Source organism: Nannospalax galili, unplaced genomic scaffold, assembly GCF_000622305.1.
Source record: "Nannospalax galili isolate Female #2095 unplaced genomic scaffold, S.galili_v1.0 scaffold779, whole genome shotgun sequence".
Classification (NCBI taxonomy): domain Eukaryota; kingdom Metazoa; phylum Chordata; class Mammalia; order Rodentia; family Spalacidae; genus Nannospalax; species Nannospalax galili.
The window spans coordinates 454507-476909 of record NW_008345224.1 but is presented as its reverse complement, the minus strand read 5'-3'; the positions used below and the strand labels follow the sequence as shown (position 1 = coordinate 476909).

Sequence of the window (22403 nt, the reverse complement as noted above, 5' to 3'; positions counted from 1 at the left end):
CAGGAACCTTAGGCAGGCATACTCTAGCCCTCTTCAAGCCACCGCAAGTGCTAAAATGGAACTGAGACAAACTTCTAGAGCTATGTCTCTTCCTTGTGAGCAACATATTCTATTACTGTCTTAATTTACTAAAGACACTGGAGTATAGAAACATTCTAGCAACATCCCCCAGAATGACTAAAACTTCCACACAATTATGTCATCTTCTAAGGGCTCTGCCAGCCATGCTCTCCTGTGGACAATGAACTGCACTGGTGCGGGAGGTGGGATGACCAGAGGCCTTGGCTGTGTGCTTGCATGGCCCACCCTAGGGAACCCAGTAGTCAAGGGTCACCCATGCATTAGTCAGCAAGGCCCTCAGGCCACCCTGGGGAGCAGAGTAGGGCGTCTATGGGCTCTCTTTCTCCACACAGGCCTTGAAGGCAGAAATGGAGACACAGGAAACCCTGGGCTGACAGGCTCCAAACGAGAGCCCGGACTAGTTGGCTTGAAGGGGGACCCTGGAGTGAAAGGTAAAGCCTCTGCCTCTGTCTCATGGGCTTAGAGTTGGGATCCTTAGAACCCAGGCAGGTGGAGGGTTTTTTAATTGAGTTGGCAAGTTACATGCTGCAAATTGTCCCAGGCACCAAGCATGATCCAGTCTCCCAAGAGGCAGATCTGGGGGCAGGCACACAGCCTTCCTGTTCCTGCCCTGCCCACCTCAGACGACGTTACAACTGACAGACTGACGGCATACTTCCACCAAGGAGATGCCGTCCCAATCTACATTGCTTACCAAATGCTCTCGCTAGTTTCAGCTGTGTCCTTCCTGATGCAGCTGAGACTTCTTGCCCAGCCACTGGTACCCATGACACATGAGCTCCCCTCAATACTCATCACAGACAGAGCTGGAGAACAGTTGACCAACCCCTAATCCCTCATCCCTCCCTCCTGTGGGCAACACAGGGTGAGGAGCGATCCTGGCTCAGTTCTGTGGATTGTTCTCTTCACAGCAGGGTCTTCCGGGGAGCAAGGAGAAAATGGAGAAGAGTTCATTGATATTTCTGTTGTCTTTAGTTTGTGCTTTAGAGTCAGTTCAGTACTGGAAAATTGAGTGTGGGGGAGGGACTTGGTTATAGAATACATCCTCATCTCTGGAGAAAGCACAAAGACTCCTCTTTTGGTCAGGCCTGCCTGTTGCCTAGAAGCTCAGACAGCACTTTCCCACCTTCCTTCCTCCCTCCTCCCTCCCTCTCCCCCTCCCTCTCCCCCTCCCTCTCCCCCCTTTCTCCCTTTTTTCTCTCTCCTTTTGCTCTCCTTCTTCTTCTTCCCCATTTCCCCTCCCTCCTCTCCTTCTTCTTCCTCTTTCCTCCCCCTCCCTTCCTCCTCCTCTTCCCTTCCTCTCTCCTCCCTCCACCTTTACTCCCTCCCCCTTCCTGCCTTTGCTTCCTCCACCCCCTTACCTCTGCCTGCCTTCACTCCCTTCTTCCCTTCTCTTGGCCTCCCTCTCCCCTCTCCCCCTCTTCCTACGCCACCTTTCCCTCCACTCTGTCCTCCAGTCCCTTTTCACTGCTTTCCACCTCCTACAGCACACCCAAGGCATGGTCCCAGGGAGGCACCTGTTCCTGTGACTTGGGGCCTCCAGGCCCAAGTGCAGAGAGCTGCATACCAGGTTGTGTTGGTGTTCAAAGTGAATTTCTTGCAGACTGTGGTGACGGGGTCTTGCTAGCAGGGACACTCGAACAGCAACAGTAAAAGTCCATATGGCCATGGGGGGAAAGGGAGGGGACTCTCTTTACCTCCCACACATGTTCTTGTCCAGGCCAGTCCTTCAGCTGGATCCGGATTGCGGATGGCACCAACCGAGGGCGGGCAGAAGTCTACCATAACAATGCCTGGGGGACAATTTGTGATGATGGCTGGGACGATAATGATGCCACTGTCTTCTGCCGCATGATGGGTTACTCCAGAGGGAGGGCCCTCATCAGATATGGAGGTGGTAAGTGACTACCAGCCAGAGCTTCTTCCTTGGACATGTCCAAGTGCTGTGGTGACAGACACCCATTCGTGGCATGTGACCCAGTGTGGCTGAGGTTAAAGAAAAGTATTAGTTCAAGGAACTGTAAAGTCCTGGAGCTTAGCAGTTAGTAGAGTGCTTGCCTTACATGCATGAAGCCGCGGGTACAGTCCCCAGCACCACATAGACTTGAGACTAGTGGTACACACCTGTAATCCCAGCACAGGGAGGTAGAAGCAGAAGGATCAAAAGGTCAGGGTCATCCCTGACTACATATTAAGTTCAAGGCCAGCCTGGGTTACATGAGACTATGTCTCAAAAAAAAAAAAAAAAGTTCTTCAGCTCAGTGCTTACTCCCTCTAGCTTGACCACCCTGTCAGGACACTATCTCATTCCCAGGAGTGATAGCAAAGGCTTTACAAGGCTCTGGATGACTGCCGTGAGTCACTATCCATCCAGTCTTGGAGTCAGAAGGCCATGTGGCCAAGGCTGTGGAATTCAGACAAGTGTGACTGTCCAAAAAAGAGGGAGAAGATGGAGCCAGGGTAAAACAGATGTTTATGGTCCACAACTGGAAGCCTGAATCCCCCCACACCCCCATATTCATGTGTGTGCAGGTGCATGTATATGTGGGTGAGCATGTATGTGTTTGCACATGTAAATGGAGGGCCAGAGGACAACCTCAGATGTTGTACCTCAGTTGCCATTCACCTTTTTTTTCTGAGACAGGATCTCTCACTGTCCTGGGGCTTGCCGATTTGGCTAGGCTGGTTGGCTAGCAGGGGTCTGCCTGCCCCTACCTCTCTAACATTAAGATTACAAGCACATACCATCATATCCTGATTTTTTTACATGGGTTCTGGAAATCAAACTTGGGGGCAAGCACTTCACCCACTAAGCTATCACCCCAGCCCCGTGAAGAACTTTGTGAAGAACACAGGGGAAGCTGCGTGTGGTGGCAGCACTGGTAATCCCAGCTGTTGGGAGACTGAGGCAGGAGGATGGAGAATGTGAGGCCAGCCTGAGGCTACATAGTGAAGCTACATCTCAAACAAAAGCAAAAGCAAAGAATACATGGGAAAGAAAGAAAACAAATCACAGCTGAGACTTACTAAAATTCATTTGAGGAGGCTATCCTGGGCTGCTAGAAACCAGTTTACATGTTTTTCCCATTTCATCAAAGTCTCTGGCTGGACCCCCTTCTCTAGATAGCAGGGACTCAAGGCTAGGTCTCTTTCCTTTCCCCAGATGTCTTCTGCCTTACCCTACTCCAAAGTGCATAGCTACTGCTCATGCAGCGGCCAGAGGGGTCTGTCAGGTGTTTCACTCTATCCCTCTCTGCCTTATTCCCTTGAGACAGGGTCTCTCACAGCCTGGAGCTAAACTGGCAGCCAGCAAATCCCAGTCATCCTTCTATCTCTGCTCCCTCCCCACTACAGCAGGCACATGTGACCAAGCTAACTCTTACGTGGATGCTGGGAATCCAAACTCGGGTCCTTATGCTTACACAGCAAGTGCTCTTACCCACTGTACCATCCCCCTAGCCTCACACCCACCTTTTAATCAGGACCTAACTGGACTATAAAACTCCTTGAATTGGAGCATAGCTGTCTATAATCCAATGATCTGCTTTTAACCCTACCAAAAAGAAGGGAGTTGGCTGAGGCATGGAACACGTTAACAAGTATTGCAGTAACATGGAATGAGCGGGCAGGATCCCATGCATTTGTAGTGTGTGGATTAAGTATTAAATGTCTGCACGAAACTTTCAGGACACAGTTGAGGACAGAGTGGAATCAGAGACCACACAAGGCCTAGACTGCTGGGCTCAACTGGACTGGGGAGAGCCTAGCCTCTCCCCCAGCAGGGAGCTCCTGAGGACCAACAGGACTGCCTTGCTCTGACTCTACCACTCCCTCTCTTGCTTCTTTCTCAGGCTCTGGGAACATCTGGATGGATAATGTGCAGTGTCGGGGGACAGAGTTCAGTATATGGCGCTGCAGGAAGCGTGACTGGGGTTCTCACAATTGCAGCCACAGCGAGGATGCAGGCGTGGAGTGTAGTTGACCTTCGAGTCCTGAGGACACTGCTGTGTGCCCAGGTGTCCTTGAGCTCCACCCCCATGGAAAGGAGTGGAGCAGGTTCTCTGCAGACTCCCTGAACCTGCTGAGGGAGTTTTAATAAAGCTCATGTTAGCTGTGGCTAAGTGTCACTGTGGAGTACCCATCTCCTTTATAAATGTCTTGCTCAATGTGCCCATGCCAGGTTTGCAGGTATGGCTCAGAGGCCAGGTAAGGATGGAGCACATGAGGGTCACGGTGGTCAGACTAGTCTTGACAGTCTCTTTAGTCATCCATCACCTCTCGGGGATCTCTGCCTCCAGCACCAGCACATGGCCCTATTTTTGACTGGCTGAGCAGCAGATGGAGAGATTAGCTTGTAGGTGGGTCCAGACAGCAGGGTACATATGAATTGTACCTTTCAGCCTGAAGACTACATCCCATTAAGACTGACCTCCATAAATGTGGGGATCAGATTTACCTACCCCAGTAGGAACTCAGAAAAGGACATGGCTCAGTGGGTAAGAGCACCTACTGTACTGTACAAGTATGAGTACCTGAGTTTGAACCCCCAGAACCCACATTTTCAAAAGTCAGAGGGCTGGAAAGGTGGCTCAACAGTTAAGAGAGCTTACTCCTCTTTAAAAAATTATGAGTGTTCTGTCTCACTCATATATAAGTGCACCACATTTGTACAATGTCCATGGAGGGCAGAAGAGAGCATTGAATCCCTGGGAACTGCACTTATGGGTGAATGTTAGCTGCCATGTGGATGCTGGGAACTGAACCTGGGTCCTCTGTAAGAGCAGAAAGTTCTGTTAACTTCTGAACTATCTCTCCAGCCCTAAGCTTACTGTTCTTGCAAAGAACTTGGTTTCCATTCCCAGCATCCACATCAGGTGGATCCCAATCACGTGTAACTCCAGTTCCAGGGAATCCAATGCCCTCTTCTGGCCTCCACGGGCACCTGCATTCATGTAGTGCACATAGATTAATTCAGGTGTAGACATAATAAGGATAAATAAATATTTAAAAAAAAAAAAACACTTTCCAGGTATGGTGGCACATCCCTTTAATCCACACACTTGGGAGGCAGAGGCAGGCAGGCCAGCTTGGTCTACATAGCAAGTTCCAGGTGAGCTAGTGCTGTATAGTGAGATTCTGTCTCAAAAACAAAACAAAAAAGCAAATAACAAAACAAAGCAAAACCACAAAAACCCCAAACCCAAACAAAATAAAGGCAGGCACTGTAATCCCTGCACTTCTACAGTGAGTTGGGAGGGAGAGACAGGAGAGTCCCAGGAAGCCCGTGATCTACTAGCCTGGTGTTCACGTGGGCAAGCAAGAGAGACCTCACACCTGAGGTTGTCCTCTAAGCTCTGCATGCACATGGTGGCTCATGTATACCCTTACACACACACACACACACTTGCACATACACATGATTAAAAAAACCACTTAATGAATAAATGACTAAATCAAAATAAGCAGGTACAGAGGACTCCATGACGCCATATTCCTTCTTGGTAGGTAGGGAAATTCAGCCTCAAAGATTTCGTATTTCCTGAGGCTGCCTATAAACAGCAAAACCAAGATGAGAACCCAGGAAGAAGTGGAAGGGCCCAAAGCACATGGCTCCTGTTTTGTGCCTGGGCCAGGTGAAAGTCTCCTGCACTGGGATACCTTAGGGCTCTTCCTGTGAGATTTCATCCAACTACCCAGGATCTGATGGCACTTTAGGGTGACACCAGCTCTGGACCAGAGATGCAGGGGACAGGAGGGCCAGAAATCTGGCCATAGCCATTTGATAGAACTTGTCTCCTTTCCTGAGGTGGGAGGGAGAAAGGGAGAAAGCCCTATTGAGGAGTACAGTGAAAGGTTTTGAGTTTGGGGTTCAAGGGAGACACTGAGGTAGATTGCTGCTTGAATAATAGATTTATTAAAAGGTTTATTAATGCCGTAAATGGACAGATAGCAGTGTGGCGAGGACTCTGAGGAGAGTTCAAGTCCACCTGGCAGAGTGGGGTCCCTTCTTACACATTCCAGAGGAAAGGGGAGGTTCTATGTCATGTGATGAATGGGCGGTCCATAGTACCTGCTTGCCATCAGGGCTTGTAGTGTGGAACGAGGGAGTCTGTTAGCCTGATTCCTGTATGCAGAATCAGCTATGTGTGTGGTGAAAGCAAGAATCTAGGAAAATAAGTTAGTGGAAGAGCCTTACAAAATGGTGTGGCCCAGGCTCCAATCTGGGCTCACTGGGAATTTCACAGCTGTGTACCTAATGCACACTATCAGCACTGACATGTCATCTCTGCCACACAAAACTCAAGCCTGACTTTCTGGACCTACTTAGAAATACAGAGCCTGGAAAATAGTCAAAAACAGATTTCTAAATGTTTTCGCTTAGCTTATCAAGAGCTGAACCTGGCTGAATAGATGCTGGGTGGCCGAGAAGGGAGGCTTGAGAGGGAAAGTGGGAAAACAGTCTGTGGAGAAACACACCTAACTCACTGGTGTATGATAGGAAGGGGAAGAGAAGAGGCAGAGATAAAGGGGACTCCCTGAGGTCTGAGACCTAGCTCCCATCCTCACTCCTGCTCAGCGCCAGCCCAGGGTAGGAATCTCCCACCCCCAATGCCTCCAGATTCTTCCTGTGAAATTCCACCAACCCACTCAGAGCCCAACTGTGCTTTCAAAGGCTAACATTGTGGGACTCTATCTGGGTCAGAGATGTAGGGGACAGAAGGGACCAGGAGATATTGTACCGTGGGAGGAGGCTGGAAAGCTGGAACTTTCGTTTGGAAGAAGAGTGTTCAGTGATACCCTTTTGTTCTGACTTGGGGAGGAGAGTGCTTCGTAAAACCTCAAATGCAGGTTCAAGGGAACACTAAGACCAACTATTAGGGGTATGGAGTTTATTAGATGAGTTATTAAGGCCATGAAAGACAGACAGATAGACAACAGTATGGCAGGGGCTCTAAGGAGCGTTCAGGCCCCAGTACCAGAGACAGACACCATGGTGGAGCCCTGAAGAGAGGAACCAGACCTCTTGTGGTAGAAGTGGCATCCCTTCTTATACTTTTAAGAGAAGGGAGGCAGTTTCACAGTGCAAGCCTGTGGCCAGGCACTCTGATTCCCAGGCAGGTGGCAGGGAAGAGAGTAGGGAGCAGGATATGTGGTCCTATGCAGTCAAGCATTTGTACCCTGATGTCCCTTGGTGCAAGTTCATCCACTGGAGTCTAGTCAGCCTATCTAGAGTCAATCCCTTAAAGAGCTCTTCTCCCTCACCCAGCAGTAATAAGTTGTCAATAGTTCTTCAGCTAGGGTTGGGGCCTGCTGCCCATTTCCCTGTTTCTATTCTGGGTTTTTGTCTGATTGAATTGGCGTGGGTCTTGGGCATGTATGCAATCACCATTGTTGCAAATTCATATGAGCAAGTTCCCAGTGGCCTGAAAACCTATTTCTTTATGTTCATGCACCAACCCTGGCTCTTACGATATTTCCACCCCCTCTTCCATAATGGTCCCTGAGCTGTGTGTGGGTGAAGCTTAATATAGGAGTCCTATCCAGGGACATGCACTCTGCAGTCTCTTGTTTTCTAAAACTTATCCAGTTGTGGTCTTCTGTGTGCATCATACTTTGTTGTATAAGGAAGATTTGCTAGTGAGAGTTGACAGATGCATTAGTTTTCTCTCTACCCCCTGTTCTGCTATGTTCCATGAGCCTTGGGTATAGAGGTTCCACTGCAGATGTGTCACTTAGGGTTGGGCATCTCTCAGTCATATAGTCCCTGTGTGTGACCAGTTGTAGAACTCTGTAATAGCCTCCATCTGTTGCAAAAAGAAGTTTCTTTGATGAGTGGTATACTGGTAAGTATCAGGGTAGTAGGTGGGCCTGTGGCCAGTGTGCTGCTTCTTGAAGAAAATCTCCCTCTGAGCCCTGCTGGGATCTGTTTGTGGTTTGTGGGGCAGATGCCAGAGCTGAGCACACTACCTGAGCAGGAAATAGCTGCAGGGTTCTCTTAGGACCTGCTGTGGATGGCCTTGGTACCACCCCACTGTAAACAAACCCACAGGACTGTCGCAGCTGGGAGGGGGCATAGAGGCATGGCCTAGATGAACGCTCTAGAGCTTACTGCCTATGGTAGAGTCCTGCTGCTTTCAACAGTTGTCACCTGGGGCTGAAGTGATGACTCAGCAGTTAGAAGCACATACTGCTCTTGAAGACAACTGGAGTTTGGATCCCAGAACCTGCATCAGGTGTCTCACAACCACCTGTGACTCTAGCTCCAGGGCATCTGACATCCTCTCAGGCTTTTGCAGGCACCTGCACTCGTGTGCACATACATCTCCCACTCTACACACATTTCAAAAGTAAGTCTTCAGGCTGGAGAGATGGCTCAGCAGTTAAGAGCACTCATTGCTCTTCCAAAGGACCCATGTTCGGTTTTCAACAGCTACATAGCACCTAACAACCATCTGTAACTCCAGTCCCAAAGGATCCAAAGCCATCTTCTGGCCTCCAGGGCCATTTACATACATGCAGGCAAAACACTCACATAAAAATCAAAATAAATACATAAATGAAATGTTAAAAACAACAACAAAACTAAGTCTTCAACGGATGCCACCCACACAATGAGATCACTGTTATTAACAGCTCCCTATTCCAGGAGCTACGGTGACAATACCAAGAAAATAAAGTTATTTAAATTAATGCCTGTTTCAGATGCCAGAGTGCCTGCCTAGCATGCACAAAGCCCTGGGTTTCATCTTCAGCACCACATAAACTGGGAGTGGTGGTGCACTCCTGTATTCAAGCGCTCAGGCACAAGGGTCCGCTGCTATATAGTATGCAGAGACGAGCCTGGGCTACATAAGTGAGACTTCATTTCAACTTAAAAAAAAATACTTAAGACCTAAGTGGAATTGTGCTTCCTTTAGAAACCTTCCTCTGTGCTGGACAGCTTTGGTTGTCAACTTGACATATCTGGGTAGGAGCCTCACTTGGGGAATTTCCTCCATTGAACTGGCCTATGGCTATGTCTATAGGGTACTTTCTTGATTACTGAGTGATGTGGGAGGGTCCAGCCCACCATGGGTGGTGCCACCCCTGGATAAGTTGTCCTGTGTTATATAAGAAAGCAGGCTGAACCTGGGCCAGGGGAGCAAGCCAGTAAGCAGTGTTCCTCCATGGCCTGTGCTCCAGCTTCTGCCTCCAGGTTCCTGCCCTGAGTTCCTACCATGAGCTCCCTCAGTGATGAACTGTGACCCAAGAGATATAAGATAAAATAAACCCTTTCCTCCCCAAGTTGGTATTGGTCAAAGTGTTTTGTCACAGCAATGGAGAAGCAAACTAGAACACCCTCAAAGGAAATGTTTCCTTTCTCTAAATCTCCATAGCTTGTTCACAAAAGGAAATGTTAATGCCAGGTCTAAGGTTCTCTGTGGACTCATGTGGTTTGCCCACGGTAGCTGTGCTGCATTTGTGCAGGACATAGCACCCATGCATGTGCTCCTTCCTTCCATTGTCACCTCCACTACGCAGATGGGACAGACTTGCATCGGTTCTTTGGACCCAGCTCTGGGTCTTGGAATTCTGAGCACCTTTTCATTTTTTCCTGTGCTGGACTCTAGAAGCACTCAGGAGACACGCATTGTTGCAAAAGAGTGAAATCACACTCAGAATCCTTGTTGATATTGTACACAAACAGAACTTGCCTGATGGGGTTGCTCCACGTCTATGGGAATAAACAGTGGATCAGACCTGCATGAATTGGTTCAAACACTTTCAGTTCCCTTTCGTGGTGGGGTAATCTATAGGAAAAGAAGCCAAGTCTCAGGAATATGAATTGCCAATTCACACTCTCAAAAAGTGCCTGCAGGCTAGGAATTGTATCGATCCATAGGTATACATCCATCCTTACAGCAAAATAAGCACTAACAGAATACATACTTGCCTGTCAAATTGGCATTAGAACATCTCCTTGATGTTGGTTATGGAGAAGGGAGCAGGAACCATTTCCCATGGTCTAGAAATCTAGATGGAAGGGCTGAGGAAGCAGCTGGCAGAGTGCTTGCCCAGCATGCACAGGACCCTGGGTTCAATAAACCAGATACACTGGCACATGTCTGTAATGCCAGCACTCTGGAGGTGGAGACAGAAGGATCAAAAGTTCAAAGTCATCTTTGCTTGTATAGTAGGTCAAGGCTAGCCTGAGATACAGGGATTCAAAAATAAAAATCCCTTCGAGGACCACCAACTGCCATTACAGGAACATCCCTTCTCAGGATATGAGAGTGATAGTATATTACAGCTCTCTGCTGATCTTTTCACATTTAAATTGCCACTTTCCAGAATCAGAACTAACTTTCCAGGCTGGGGAATTTCCTTCTGAGCCTGATTGGTTGCTGTCACCATTCCCACCCCCCAGGCTCTGAGTCCCTCAAGCATGGCTTCCCACGGTTGGACAGCCTAGCAATGCTTAGCAGAGCAGCCATTGCCTCAGTACTCTGAGGGCAGAAACTTCACCATTCTTGAGCATACCACACACCACAGCGTATGTGTGTGTGTTTCTGTGTGTCTGTGAATGGATTATTTAAGATATGTACTTGTTTAGGGAAAACAATTATTGGAATGAATGGAATCTCACCAAAATGTCTTCTGGGGCTGAGGAGATGGCTCAGTGAGTAAAGTACTTGCTCTGCAAGCATGAGCACCTAAGTGTGGGTCCGAAGCACCCACATTAAAAAAAAAATGCGGCAGTGTGCAGCTGTAACCGCAGACCTGGAGGTGGGGGTACAGACAGGAGGTTTCCAGGGGCCATTGACTCGCCAGTTTAGCCAAAACAGTGAGCTCCAGATTCAGTAGTAACAGACTCTGTCTCAAAAGAAAAATAAGGTAGAGATCGACTGAGTAACAACATTCCAGCGTCAGCTTCTGATCTCCACATGCATCCTCAAGTGTACTCCAACACACATAGGCACACAGGCATAGAACACGCATGTGCACGCACACACATACACAGCTGTTTGTGTTCAGTAATGGTTTTGATTCATTCCTTCCATTTTTTAATATTTTTTTATAATTTTTCTAGCTGGCTGTCATAATATATGTAAGTAGTATACTTACAAGTAAAACTGTAAGTAGTATATGTGTGTGTATGTGTGTGTGTGTTGTTAGTTCAAGTAACACTAACAGTACAGTACGAACCATCAAAGAGACCAGAACCCTGCTCCTCCTGAGTGCAGATTTTCAGTCCTGGTGGCCCTGGGTCTGCTGTGTGTGGTTGGTGACAGGCCCCTTGGAGGACAAGGAAGGGCACAGGACAGAGTCTTAAGAACATCTGGGCTGGGGAAAACTGAAATGAAATGGGTTGCAGCTGGGAGAGGCAAGTGGGATGTGGGAAAAGCTTGGTATTTTACAAGATACAGCAAGTTCTGTTTGTGTGTTGATGGGTAAGAGGGCGAATCAATTATTCAAAAGAAAGGGCATCATTTCTTAGGAGCCTAGTCCTTATGAAAAAGAACTAGAGGACAAAGGATTGGTGAGAGCAAGAATCGTTCTTCCTTTACAGCAGGAAGGGCGAAATATGAATAAAGATGCCGAGTCCAGTAGATATTGTGGTGGGAAGATGAGGGACCACAGTGTTCTCTGATTGTTTTTGTGTTCTCAAAGGACAAAAGCCAAGGGCAAGGCTGCCGCAGGTGGGGGAGGGACAGGTGCCAGGAGGGTGCACTCCTTGCTGCCTTGATTGGAAATGTCAGGAGTAGTCAGCCAGCCGGCCCCTGGCTGCACCAGGTTCATTTCTTCTGCTTGTACATGCAGGAAGATGCAGAGGGGTCCACTGTACCGATGGAAAGCAGCATCAAAGCCCCAGAGGCAGGGTGTGAGCCCAGATGGTTGCCATGGTGATGTGCCATCCGCCAATGTCCTGAAGAGTTTCTGGCTGCACCTTCATGCCCTATCTGCTCTCTCTGCCCTGCTGGGCACCAGGTCAGACCACAACTCACCCATCCGGATCAAGTCCCACATCCCTGGGATGGGAAGTCTGAGCTCTAACACATCAGTAACTGGGGACAGTTTCGTGTCTACTTCAGGGGCCCCTCACTAAGTTTAATCAGTGTCATTCTTCTGTTTCTTCCCATTTGCCTCACTGTCTCTCCAACATGACTATGTCACAATTGCAACTCCCCCTGAATTTTCGTGTCTACTCTGGTGCACCCTGGCTCATGCGTGCTGCTCCTCTCACCTGGCATGAGAATTTAAGTGATCTTCAGACTGTTGCAGAGCTAGTGATAGTGAAAGTCCTAGGGAGCAGGTACAAGCCGCTGGAGCCATCAAATGTCACCTGGAGCTTGAGTTCCCTTTGGAACTAAAGATCCCTCTGGGTTCCTTTTGCAGACTTGGCAGAAGAGGGCGCCTTCGCTCTTCTGGGCACGCGGGGGCGCTGCAGGCCGCGCTCAGGCTCCAGGCCTTCCAACATCCAGACCTGATCTGCACAGGAAAAAAAGGGGGGGGGGGGCGGGAAACGTCCCCATTCACCTGCATCCAACCTGGGCTTTCCGCAAATTCTCTCCTCAGCCTCTGCTCCCGGTGTCCGGTAACAACCCGGACAGATGGCACTGAAAAGGGCAACATGCAGGGTCTGCAGCCTTGGAAGGCAAGGAAACAACCATTTATTAATATTAAGCACCAACTGGAAATTGGGCTTTTCTAAGAATTCCTCAGAACCATCCCGTGAGAGTCGCTTTTTTACTGAGAAGAAAAGGGACGGTTCCAGAGGTGAGAGTATTGGCCGACTGCCGCACAGTGAGCTGCTAAGCCCAGCTGCTGGGCTGAAACCAAGGCTGACTCCGAAGCCCAGGTTCAGCCCTTGCCTGCCACCCCCTTTTATGTCTCGGCCCCAGATGAGGGCTTTGGGTAAGAGGAAGTGATCTCCCCTAGACGTTTGATGGGAGACTGGGAGATCTGTCACTAAACAGACCCAGAGCAACCAGGACCCTGGATTCTAGTCCCCACTGACTCAAATAGTGACTTGTGATCGTGGCCATGGCCTTTTCTTCCCCAGCTAGCTTCCTCCTCTAGATGAGAAAGGGTTAGACTAGGTCATTTTGCTAGGGTTAAAATGAATGTTAGGGTTAACATGACAAAGCTGGGAACACCAAGGAACATAAACCAGAGGGCTTGCAGCTAGCTGGGTATGAGCTAGCCAAGCTGACCAGATAAGAACAGGGCTCTCTGGAATTAACAAAGTTGTCTCAGCAAGCTCCAGCTGGCTCCCTTGAAGCCCGGTTTGAGAAACAGGTACAAGGCTCCATTGCCTTTTCCCCAAGTAAACGTCTCAACTTTATGGGTAGTCTATACCTTCATACATTTTTTTTTTTTTTCAAGACAGAGTCTCTAGCTCAGGCTGACCTCAACCTTGAACTGATCTCCTCCTGCTTCCACTTCCTGAGTGCTGGGATTACTGGCATGTGCCGCCATGCTTGGTTTATGTGGTGCTGGGGATGGAACTCAGGGCTTTGTGCATGCTAGGCAAGCACTTTACCAATTGAGCTACATCCCCAGACATTTGTACATATTCCTGCATCTAATGAATCTGTTACAGACTGAATTGTGGGTAGGAATGGACTCTAAGAAAACTGTGCCTATTCTAGGAAGGAGACCATCCCAGAGCCCTGCAGGGGTGGGCAAGAGGAGGAGAAGTGGGAGATCGAGACCTCTAAGCCAAGACACTCACTGCATTTTCCCACCCACAGTAATTTCAGGATCACCCCTATCTCTCTCATGGTCTATGAATAGACTACCAGGCTAGGGGCCACCTGCAATGACCTGGTAATGAAAGAGAGCCAGGAGGGGCCTTCATGCAAACTTTCTAGAGGCAAGGATATCTACAAAGTAGGGCTGTGGCACCAGAGGACACCTACGGAGTACCCACTTCCCCAGAGCTGCTAGAGGGGAGACCGTTGTTCTGTGAAAGGAAGGTGCCAGTGTTTAGCTGTGCACCTAGCAGCCCCAGTCCCACCTCATACCTTCTGGTGTCAGGAGACCACTGGTTTTACAAACCCACCCTTCCTTCTGCTGCTCTCTCTTCTCCTCAGGCTCTTGTGTTTCTGGTTATAGTCCAACAAACTGTACCTAGCATATTCTAGGTACCAGCCCCTGCAACAGGTGTTGGACCATGACTTGTGCCCAGACCCTCGAGGGACTCTTGGTCCAGCTGGGATGACAGTTTAGTTAGATCCAATATGGCATCCAAGGACACAGCCCCTCTGGGGCTGGTAGATACACATGAAGCTTCCCATCAGAGACTCCTGAGCAGGGTGAATGAAAGAATCAGAGATGGGAGAGGGCAGACCTTTCTAAGAAGGGGCAAAGAAGCTGCATGAGGGCAGGCTAGATGCAGGGGACAAGAACAGCAAAGAAGCCAGTGTAGCTGGCCAGCTAAGACAGGACGAGAGCTGAGACAGAGTCAGGAGTGTGGGATGGAGGGGTCTTGGATACTCAGAGCACAGGGAGGGGTCAGAGCTGACTGATGGAGTCCTGGCTGGGGCCCCAGGGGCATCGCTGTGCACAAACAACAGAATTCCTGGAGGAGGCAGGATGGAGAGACTGACTTGGGCTTTATCTGTGGGACCTTGTATAGCATTTTCCTCCCAAGTCTAACATTCCCTCCTGGAGGAAAAAGGAAGGCTCATAAGACTCAGAAAATAAACAAAGCTCACAAGTCTCAGAAAGCTGAAACTTTCAAGACTCACACTTGCTGGGGAGAGGAGGCTCACAGGCAGCTGAGTTGTCTGCAAGTCACGCAGGCATTCCAGGGATGCAGTTTTCATGAGTCGTCGCCCATTAAGAATTGGTTTTTCAGTGTTGCAGATGCCTTTGAGTCACCCCTCACCTGTGCTCCTGTTAGTAGCCCCAGTAAACTCACTGGTTCACTAAACTAGGCTTGGAAATTATTTCTTTGGTCAGTCATCAGTACATAAGCCAAGGTGAGTGTGTGGTTATTTACATCTCTCCAGGAAAAGTCACAGACTGGAGAGGAGCTATCTGATTACAGGGACAGGATCTCCTTGGGGGCTACCTGGACCCACTTAATGGTTCTCCTGGGGAGCCCACAATGAGGAGAGCTCTCAGAGGCAATTAAAGTAATGATTTCAGCATTCCATGGTGATGACTGTGGCTACTGCTGTCATTGATAAAAAGAGGCTGCAATTAATTAAAAACTAGTCCCCTCTCCTGCAAACTTCATTTACAGATGTTTCCAGCTCTGTCATTGATGGTCTCTATTTCCTGGATGAATGGTATCACCTGTCTCCAGAGTGTCATGGATGGTCTAGCAGCCTGAGATGCAGTCTTTAACTGGCAAGGGGGATCAAGGGCCACTGCTCACATCACTAAAAAGCCTCCTCACTCCCATCAATACCCTCCTGGGTAGCTTAGATCCATCAAAATATGGGTGGCGGGTGGGGGGGGGTCCTGGCAAGATGCCTCAGTGGTTAAGAGCACTGGCTGCTCTTGCAGAGGACCCAGGTTCAATTCCTAGCACCCACATGGCAGATAACAACCGGTAGTAACTCCACTTCCAGAGGAATCCGACACCCTCTTCTGACCTCCAAGGGCATTGTACAACACAAATGCACTTACATACATGCAGACAATACACTCATACACATAAAATAATAAATTTTAAAAATTTTAAAAAAGAAGATGGGCCAGGGATGTAGCTCTGTTGACAGAGTGCTAGCCTAGCATTCATGAGGCCCTGGGTTTGATTCCCAGCACCACATAAACTAGGTGTGGTGGTGCATGCCAGTGATTCCAGCACTCAGGAGGTAGAGGCAGGAGGATCAGTAGTTCAAGGTCATCCTAAGCTGTATGGTGAGTTCCAGACCAGCCTGGGCTACATCAGACCTGTATCAAAAAAGAAAAAAGGCAGAGGCATGTTCAACACAAATCCCCATCCCCCATGTCATTCATCTTACCTGATAGGCCAACCTTTCATTTATGTCTCAGGCTAGTTACACTTGTATTTTTCCTGTTACCAGAGTTTTCCAGTCAGAGCCTGGGCCCTGGCAGTCCTAACAAGCCAGGTATGGCCAGCCATCCTTAATAGGCCAATTAAAGGGGCAAGTAATGATGGAAAACAGAAAAGGAGATTTATTCAATGTGACCGCATTGGGAAGAGGAATAAAAAGGCCCAGTGACCCTTTTAAGTCCACCCTTCAGATCTTCATATGAGGTTCAGATTTAAACAGAGAGCATGAAGTATACGCAGCCAAGCAGTCCTGGTCAAGATGTGGTCTCACAGACCCATCATTGGGCTCCAGTCTCTCCACTAAGTGGTCTGACAAGTCATGAGAACTGTGTAAATCTTCTCCTGGGAGACAAGCTCCCCTGCTGGCTGGCACCAGGCTTTGGTCTTTTTCTTCCCCCAGCATGAGATTCCTGGGGGAAACCTAATCCTTTGGGGTCCTTTGTTTCAATAGTCTGACAGTTAAGAGAAGGGGCACAGGTGTCTCTTTAGAATATCTTTTTTCCTGACATTATATTATAGTTACACTTGCTCAAAATAATTTGGGATAATCCACAGACAGAATACCAGCTTTTCTTTAACATATGTGTATCACGCTAAGCATGTGGTGCTCTGCAGAGTTGGTTCCTGGAGTATCACAGCCCTCACTGGTCACATGACACTCCAAAGTACAGATGTGCCAGAGTCACCCCCAAAACCTCTGGTTGCAGGTATTGTGTTGATGTACTCAAAGTTCCATCCATGAGTACCCTCTATACAGTCTGGAACCCCATGTGTAAACGCACTTGGAGGTTCACTGCTGGGGATGAAACTTGCTGTGTTAAATGGAATGTGGATTTGAAAAGCTGACCTGTTCTCAAATTATCCTCTGAAAAGATAGTATTGCTGGCTCCCACAGCAGCAAGAGGGTGCCTGTGTCCACACCTTTCGCAGGCTCCTATCTGCCAGTCTCAACTAACTAATGAAGTCTTGTTGGTGTTTAGAATTACATTTCTTTTAAAATCTATTTTATTTATTGTTTTATTTTATGTGTATGAGTGTATTGCCTACATGTATGCAAGTGTACCCATGTCATGTAATGCCTGTGGAGGTCAAAAGAGGGTGTCGGATCCCCCCTGGAACTGGAGTTACTGACGGTTGTTGGCCATTGGGTGCTAGACATCAAACTCAAGTCCTCTGCAAGAGCAGCCAGTGCCCTTAACCACTGAGCCATCTCTCCAGTGCCTGGAATAACATTTCTTTAATTACAAATTGAGCTGAGGATGTTTTCCTGTTTGCTTTCATTGTTAAGAGCTTCCTGTTCACATCTGCTCATCTGGAGTCTTTTTCTCAATGATTCTCTCCACATGAATTAAGGAAATTGGTCTTTTACGCATTGAAGACACTTTTACACTTTGTCTCTGAGCTCCCCCCTCAACTTTATTACAGCTTTTAATTTTTTTATATAATCAAATCTATCATTCTTTTCCTTTGTGGCTTCAGGGTTAAGCTGTTGCTTAAATATTTTATAGCTCATTTCAGTTTTCACTTGAATAAAATTTAAGTTGCTTAGAGCATTGTCTTCAGATTCAATACAACACTTTGTGCTTGTCAGGAATGTTCTCAAGTACACAGACAGGGGATTAATGATAGATGATAGAAGATAGATAGATGATAGGTGATAGAGCAATGGATGATTGACACATCAACAGATCAACAGATAGATGAATAAATAGATGAGTAAATAGATGAAGTATAGATAGCAGGTAGGTAGGTGTATAGCTGGATGGATAGGTGATAGATTTATAGATTGATTAACGGTTAAATAAATGGGGAGACAGAGGAGATGAGGTATTTGACACTATTAACCATTGCCCCTTCTCAAAAAACAATATGTGTGTTCATGTGTGTGCAGGCAAGTGGAAGCCAAATGCTGACATCAGGTATTTTCAATCATGATCCACATTTTAAAAATGTATTGGCCAGGTGTGGTGGTGCATGCCATTAATCCCAGTACTCAGGAGGCAGAGGTAGGCAGATCTCTGTGAGTTCAAGGCCAGCCTGGTCTACATAATGGGTTCCAGGCTGACCAGGGCTACATAGCGAGACTCTTCCTCCACCAAATTAATTATTATTGTTGTATGTTTGTAAGATGTGTGGGGCATGTGCACATGCAGTGGCCTGTGTGTAAAGGTCAAAGGACCACTTTGTGAAGTTGATTTTCTCCTTCTCCCTTCATTGTCAGCTCTGGGGATTGAACTCAGGTCATCAGAGCCATGTGCCTTTACTTGCTGAACTGTCTTGCTGGCCTTTTTTTAAAAAATCACCTTACTATTTTTTTTTTTTTTTTTTTTTTTTTTTGAGACAGAGTCTCTCACTGAAACTGGAGCTTGCCATTTGATTGACTACTTGACCAGCAAGCCCCAGGGATCCCCATCTCCACCTTCCCAGTGCAGGGATCATAGGCACGTGCCATACCATGCCTGGCATTTTTATATAGATGCTGGAGATGAAACTCGGGTCTTCATGTTTGTACAGCAAGCGTTTTCCCAACTGAGTCATCTCTCCAGCGCCCCCAAACAATGTTTTTAAAGGGCAAACTGCTTTCTGAAACATTATTTCCCCTTGATTTTCTGGTCTCCTCTTAGAGTCTCAACCCACTTGCTTCCAGCCCACTTCCCAACTTCCTTCCTGGTTCCTCACTCGCTCTTGCCCCTTAAAGAGTAACATTCACCTCCTCTTCCTTTGCAGTCCCCGTGCCTCCAAGCAGGGATGATGCCAGGCCGAGGATGGGCATGTTTCCCCTGCTCTACTTCTCCTCAAAGATAGGATAGAGGAGGAAAGAAAGATAGAGTGTGTACCTTCTTGTTCTTAAGCAAACCTTATGTGAAAATGTTCTTTAAGACTATCCTAGCTTCGTTTCTGTTGCTGTGATAGAACACCCTGACCAAAATCAACTTTGAAAAAGAAGGGTTTATTTGGCATATACTTCCAGGTTACAGTCTATCACTGCAGGAGAGTCCGAGGCTGAAGCCCGAAACAGCTGGTAACATCATATCCACAGTCAAGGACACAGAGAAACCAATGTATCTGTGTTACCTGCTTCCTTTCTTAGCACTCAGCTAGCCCTCTTTACTCTAAATAGTCGAGGACCCAACCCATAAAATGATGCCCTCCACATTCAGGGTGAGTCCTTCTACCTCAATTAACCATCAAGACCACCCCCACAGACATATCCACAGGCCAACCTGAGCTAGACAATCCCTCATTGAGACTGTCTTCCCAGGTGACTCTATGTTGACCGTTAAACTCACCAGCAGAAGACTTTGCTATGTCTGCAAATACCATGGACTCAGAAACAGGACCCATCCATGCACACACAGCTGCGACTGAGTCAGGGTCCCTCCCACTACTGTCACTTCTGGCTTCAGTCCTGTAGCTGTATCAGCGTCTACCTTGCCTAGTGTTGTGGCCTTATCATCCTTTAAATGCCTCACAAGCACTTGAAGCCCACAGTGTCAAGCTGGCAGCACTCCTACTCACACACCATACCCTGTCTCTCCCTTGAAGACATTGCCATTCAAGTAGACTCAGACAGGAAGCCAAGAGTCTCAGCCTCATCTCTCAGCTTCTTCCAATTCTGTCTCCAGATCCCCTCAGATCATTGCCTTCTTCCCAGAAGCCACTGTTCATCCAGACCTCTGTCCCCTCTCAGCCCAACCACCCTCCACCTGGTCTGGGAGGTCCCTTGGGATCTCTCTGCTTCTCTGCAGTTTAAGTTTTCTAAAACCCAAATTGGACCTCATGGGTCCTTTGCCCAGCCCAGAGCCAAGAAGAGAATGGGCACCTGTGCTTATAGGTCTGAACTTGCAGATGTGTCCAAACTTTTGGCATTGCCACACAACCTTGTCATCTATAAAGATTATACTCAAGAACCCCGCAATCAAGTTACCAAAAAAAATCACAAAACAAAACCTATATGAAGATACATACACACATACACACACATATGTAATATTTTCAGTAAGTTTACAGTTTTGTGTTATGTATCCATAGCTGTCCTGGGGCACATGTGTCCTGTTGACTATGGGTTAGACAAGCCTGAAGTGAACTGGGGGTCCATAAGAGGTGGCAGCTCCAGTGACTGTTCCCCAGTGCTGCAGGGACTCCAAGCTCTTTGTCTCCCAGATCCTGCCCATCATGGCTGCCTACCTGGGTTTGTGGAACAAAGGAACGGATGCCTGGCCCTTGGGTACCTAGGAGGGGAGGTCTGGGGGGAAGGGAATGGTGAACAAAGTCTTTGAATGTGGTGGATCTGATGGCCAATCTTGACCGTCAACTGATGGGATTTAGAATCTTTGGGCATGTGTGTGAGAAAGATTCTAGATCAGGTTAATTAAGGTGAGAAGACCCATCATGAATGTGGGCAGAGCCCTTCCATGGGTCAGGGACCTGGACTGAACAAAAAAGAGAAAGCAAGCTGAGCACCAGCATTTGTTGCTCTGCTTCCCAAGTATGGATGTAATGTGATCAGCTGCCTCATGCTCCTGCCACTAGGATTTTCTTCCCATGGTAGAACATACCCTAAAACTGTAAGCCCCAAATAAACCCTGTCTTCCTTGCCTCTTGCCAGGTACTTTATCATAGCAACAAGTAAAGTCATGAATACAGGGGGTTGCAGTAAAGGCTTAGCAGGGCAATTTTTGAAAACAAAAGCAATGCAACAGGACATATCAAGAAAGGTTGGCCTTGACCCATTCACACACCTCATTCACATGTTCAGCCTCCATAAACAATTTCTGGGTGTGCCTGTCCACATGTCATCTCTGTACACCTGGGCACATGTAGTTATCAGCTCCAGATTCACCTTGCTCTGAAAGTCGCTTGCCACTTAACAGAGTGCCTGGAGACGAAGGCATGTGACTGGATGTCCCTTTACCTGGCTTGGACCCTGAGAGGCCTGACATTCCACTAATTAGGTTTATCAAAGCCCATTTAACTAGTCCTCAGGAAAGAGCAACCTTGGGGGCTGGGGAGATGGCCCAGTTGGTAAAGTCTGCCTTGAATGCATGAGGCCCTGATTTCATCCTCAGAACACACATAAATCTAAGCCAGTTGGGTAGTGAGTATACCTTTATAATCCTAGTGCAGGAGAAGCAGAGACAGACAGATCCCTGGGGCTTGCTGTCCAAGTAGCCTAGCCTACATGGTGAGTTTCAGGCAACTGAGAGGCCCTGTCAGCTAAAATTACCTTTTGGCCTCCACATGCACATACATGCATACTCAGGAACATGTGCATACAAATACTTCTGAACACAGGCAAAATAATAATAATCATGATAATAAACAGACCTTCCAGGTTCTCTGAGACGGCTGCTGGTCTCTGTATGTCTGTATCCCTGGACATTAACTCCACAAGGTGGTTTGCTCAGCTGGACAAAAGACCCCCAAAATGTCTGTTTTCTAATCCCCAGACATGTACATGTGTGGCCTTAACTAGCAAAGGGACTTTGCTGATTAGATTGAATTAAAGGTGTAGAGGTAGGAAGATGATTTTGGATTATCCAGGTGGGCCCAGTATCATCATAGAGTCCTAGGGAGAGGAAAGCAGGAGGATCAAGGTCAAAGAAAGCAGGAGCAGCCACAAGCCAAGGGATGCTAACAGTCTCGAAGCTCCAGAAACAAGAAGATAGATTCTTCTCCACAACCTCCTGATGGAGCTGAGCTCCACAGAGAGCACATTTCAGGATTTTGGATCCTCACAACCACAAAATCATTCAGTCTGTGGCAATTTGTTATAGCAACAACAGAAAATGGATGTGGGTATGGCTGTATCAATTGTACCCTGTTGTTCCCTAATGCCAAAAATGGTGTGTGCCCCACAGAAGTAGTTGACTTGCTGAATGAGCACAGGACATGTATATTATAGCTATAGTTCCTGGAGATGACATTGTTTGCTCAAAGAAGTCACACATTTAAAAGACTGATCAACTTTGACCCAGCATTCAGAAGCTGAAGCAGGAAGGTAGCAAGTTGCAGGTCAGCCTGAGCTACCTAGTGAGAGCCTGTCTCATTCAGTCAATCAATAGGGGATGGAGATAGGACTCAGTGGTAGAGTACTTGCCTAGCATGTCTAAGGTCCTGGATTTGATCCCTAGCACCTTGTAAACTGCATGTGGTGCAGTAAGACTGTAATCCTGGTACCCAGAAGTTCAAAGTCAACCTGGGCTACCTTTTTGAGAGAAAGAGAGAGAGAGGGAGAGAGGAGAGAGAGAGAGAGAGAGAGAGAGAGAGAGAGAGAGAGAGAATAGGGAAGGAAAGACTGAAAGGA

The 22403-nt window shown here is 47.7% G+C and overlaps 1 protein-coding gene across 1 annotated transcript in view; it reads left to right on the top strand.

Annotated features, from left to right (window-relative positions):
- The window catches only part of Marco (macrophage receptor with collagenous structure), a 37443-nt gene extending 33320 nt beyond the window's left edge, over positions 1 to 4123 (top strand). The window contains 4 exon segments of the mRNA XM_017800195.1: positions 414 to 512; positions 996 to 1055; positions 1802 to 1978; positions 3933 to 4123. Coding sequence (XP_017655684.1) covers positions 414 to 512; positions 996 to 1055; positions 1802 to 1978; positions 3933 to 4063 — 467 coding nt within the window. The 3' untranslated portion in view covers positions 4064 to 4123.
- Positions 4124 to 22403: the final 18280 nt, after the last annotated feature.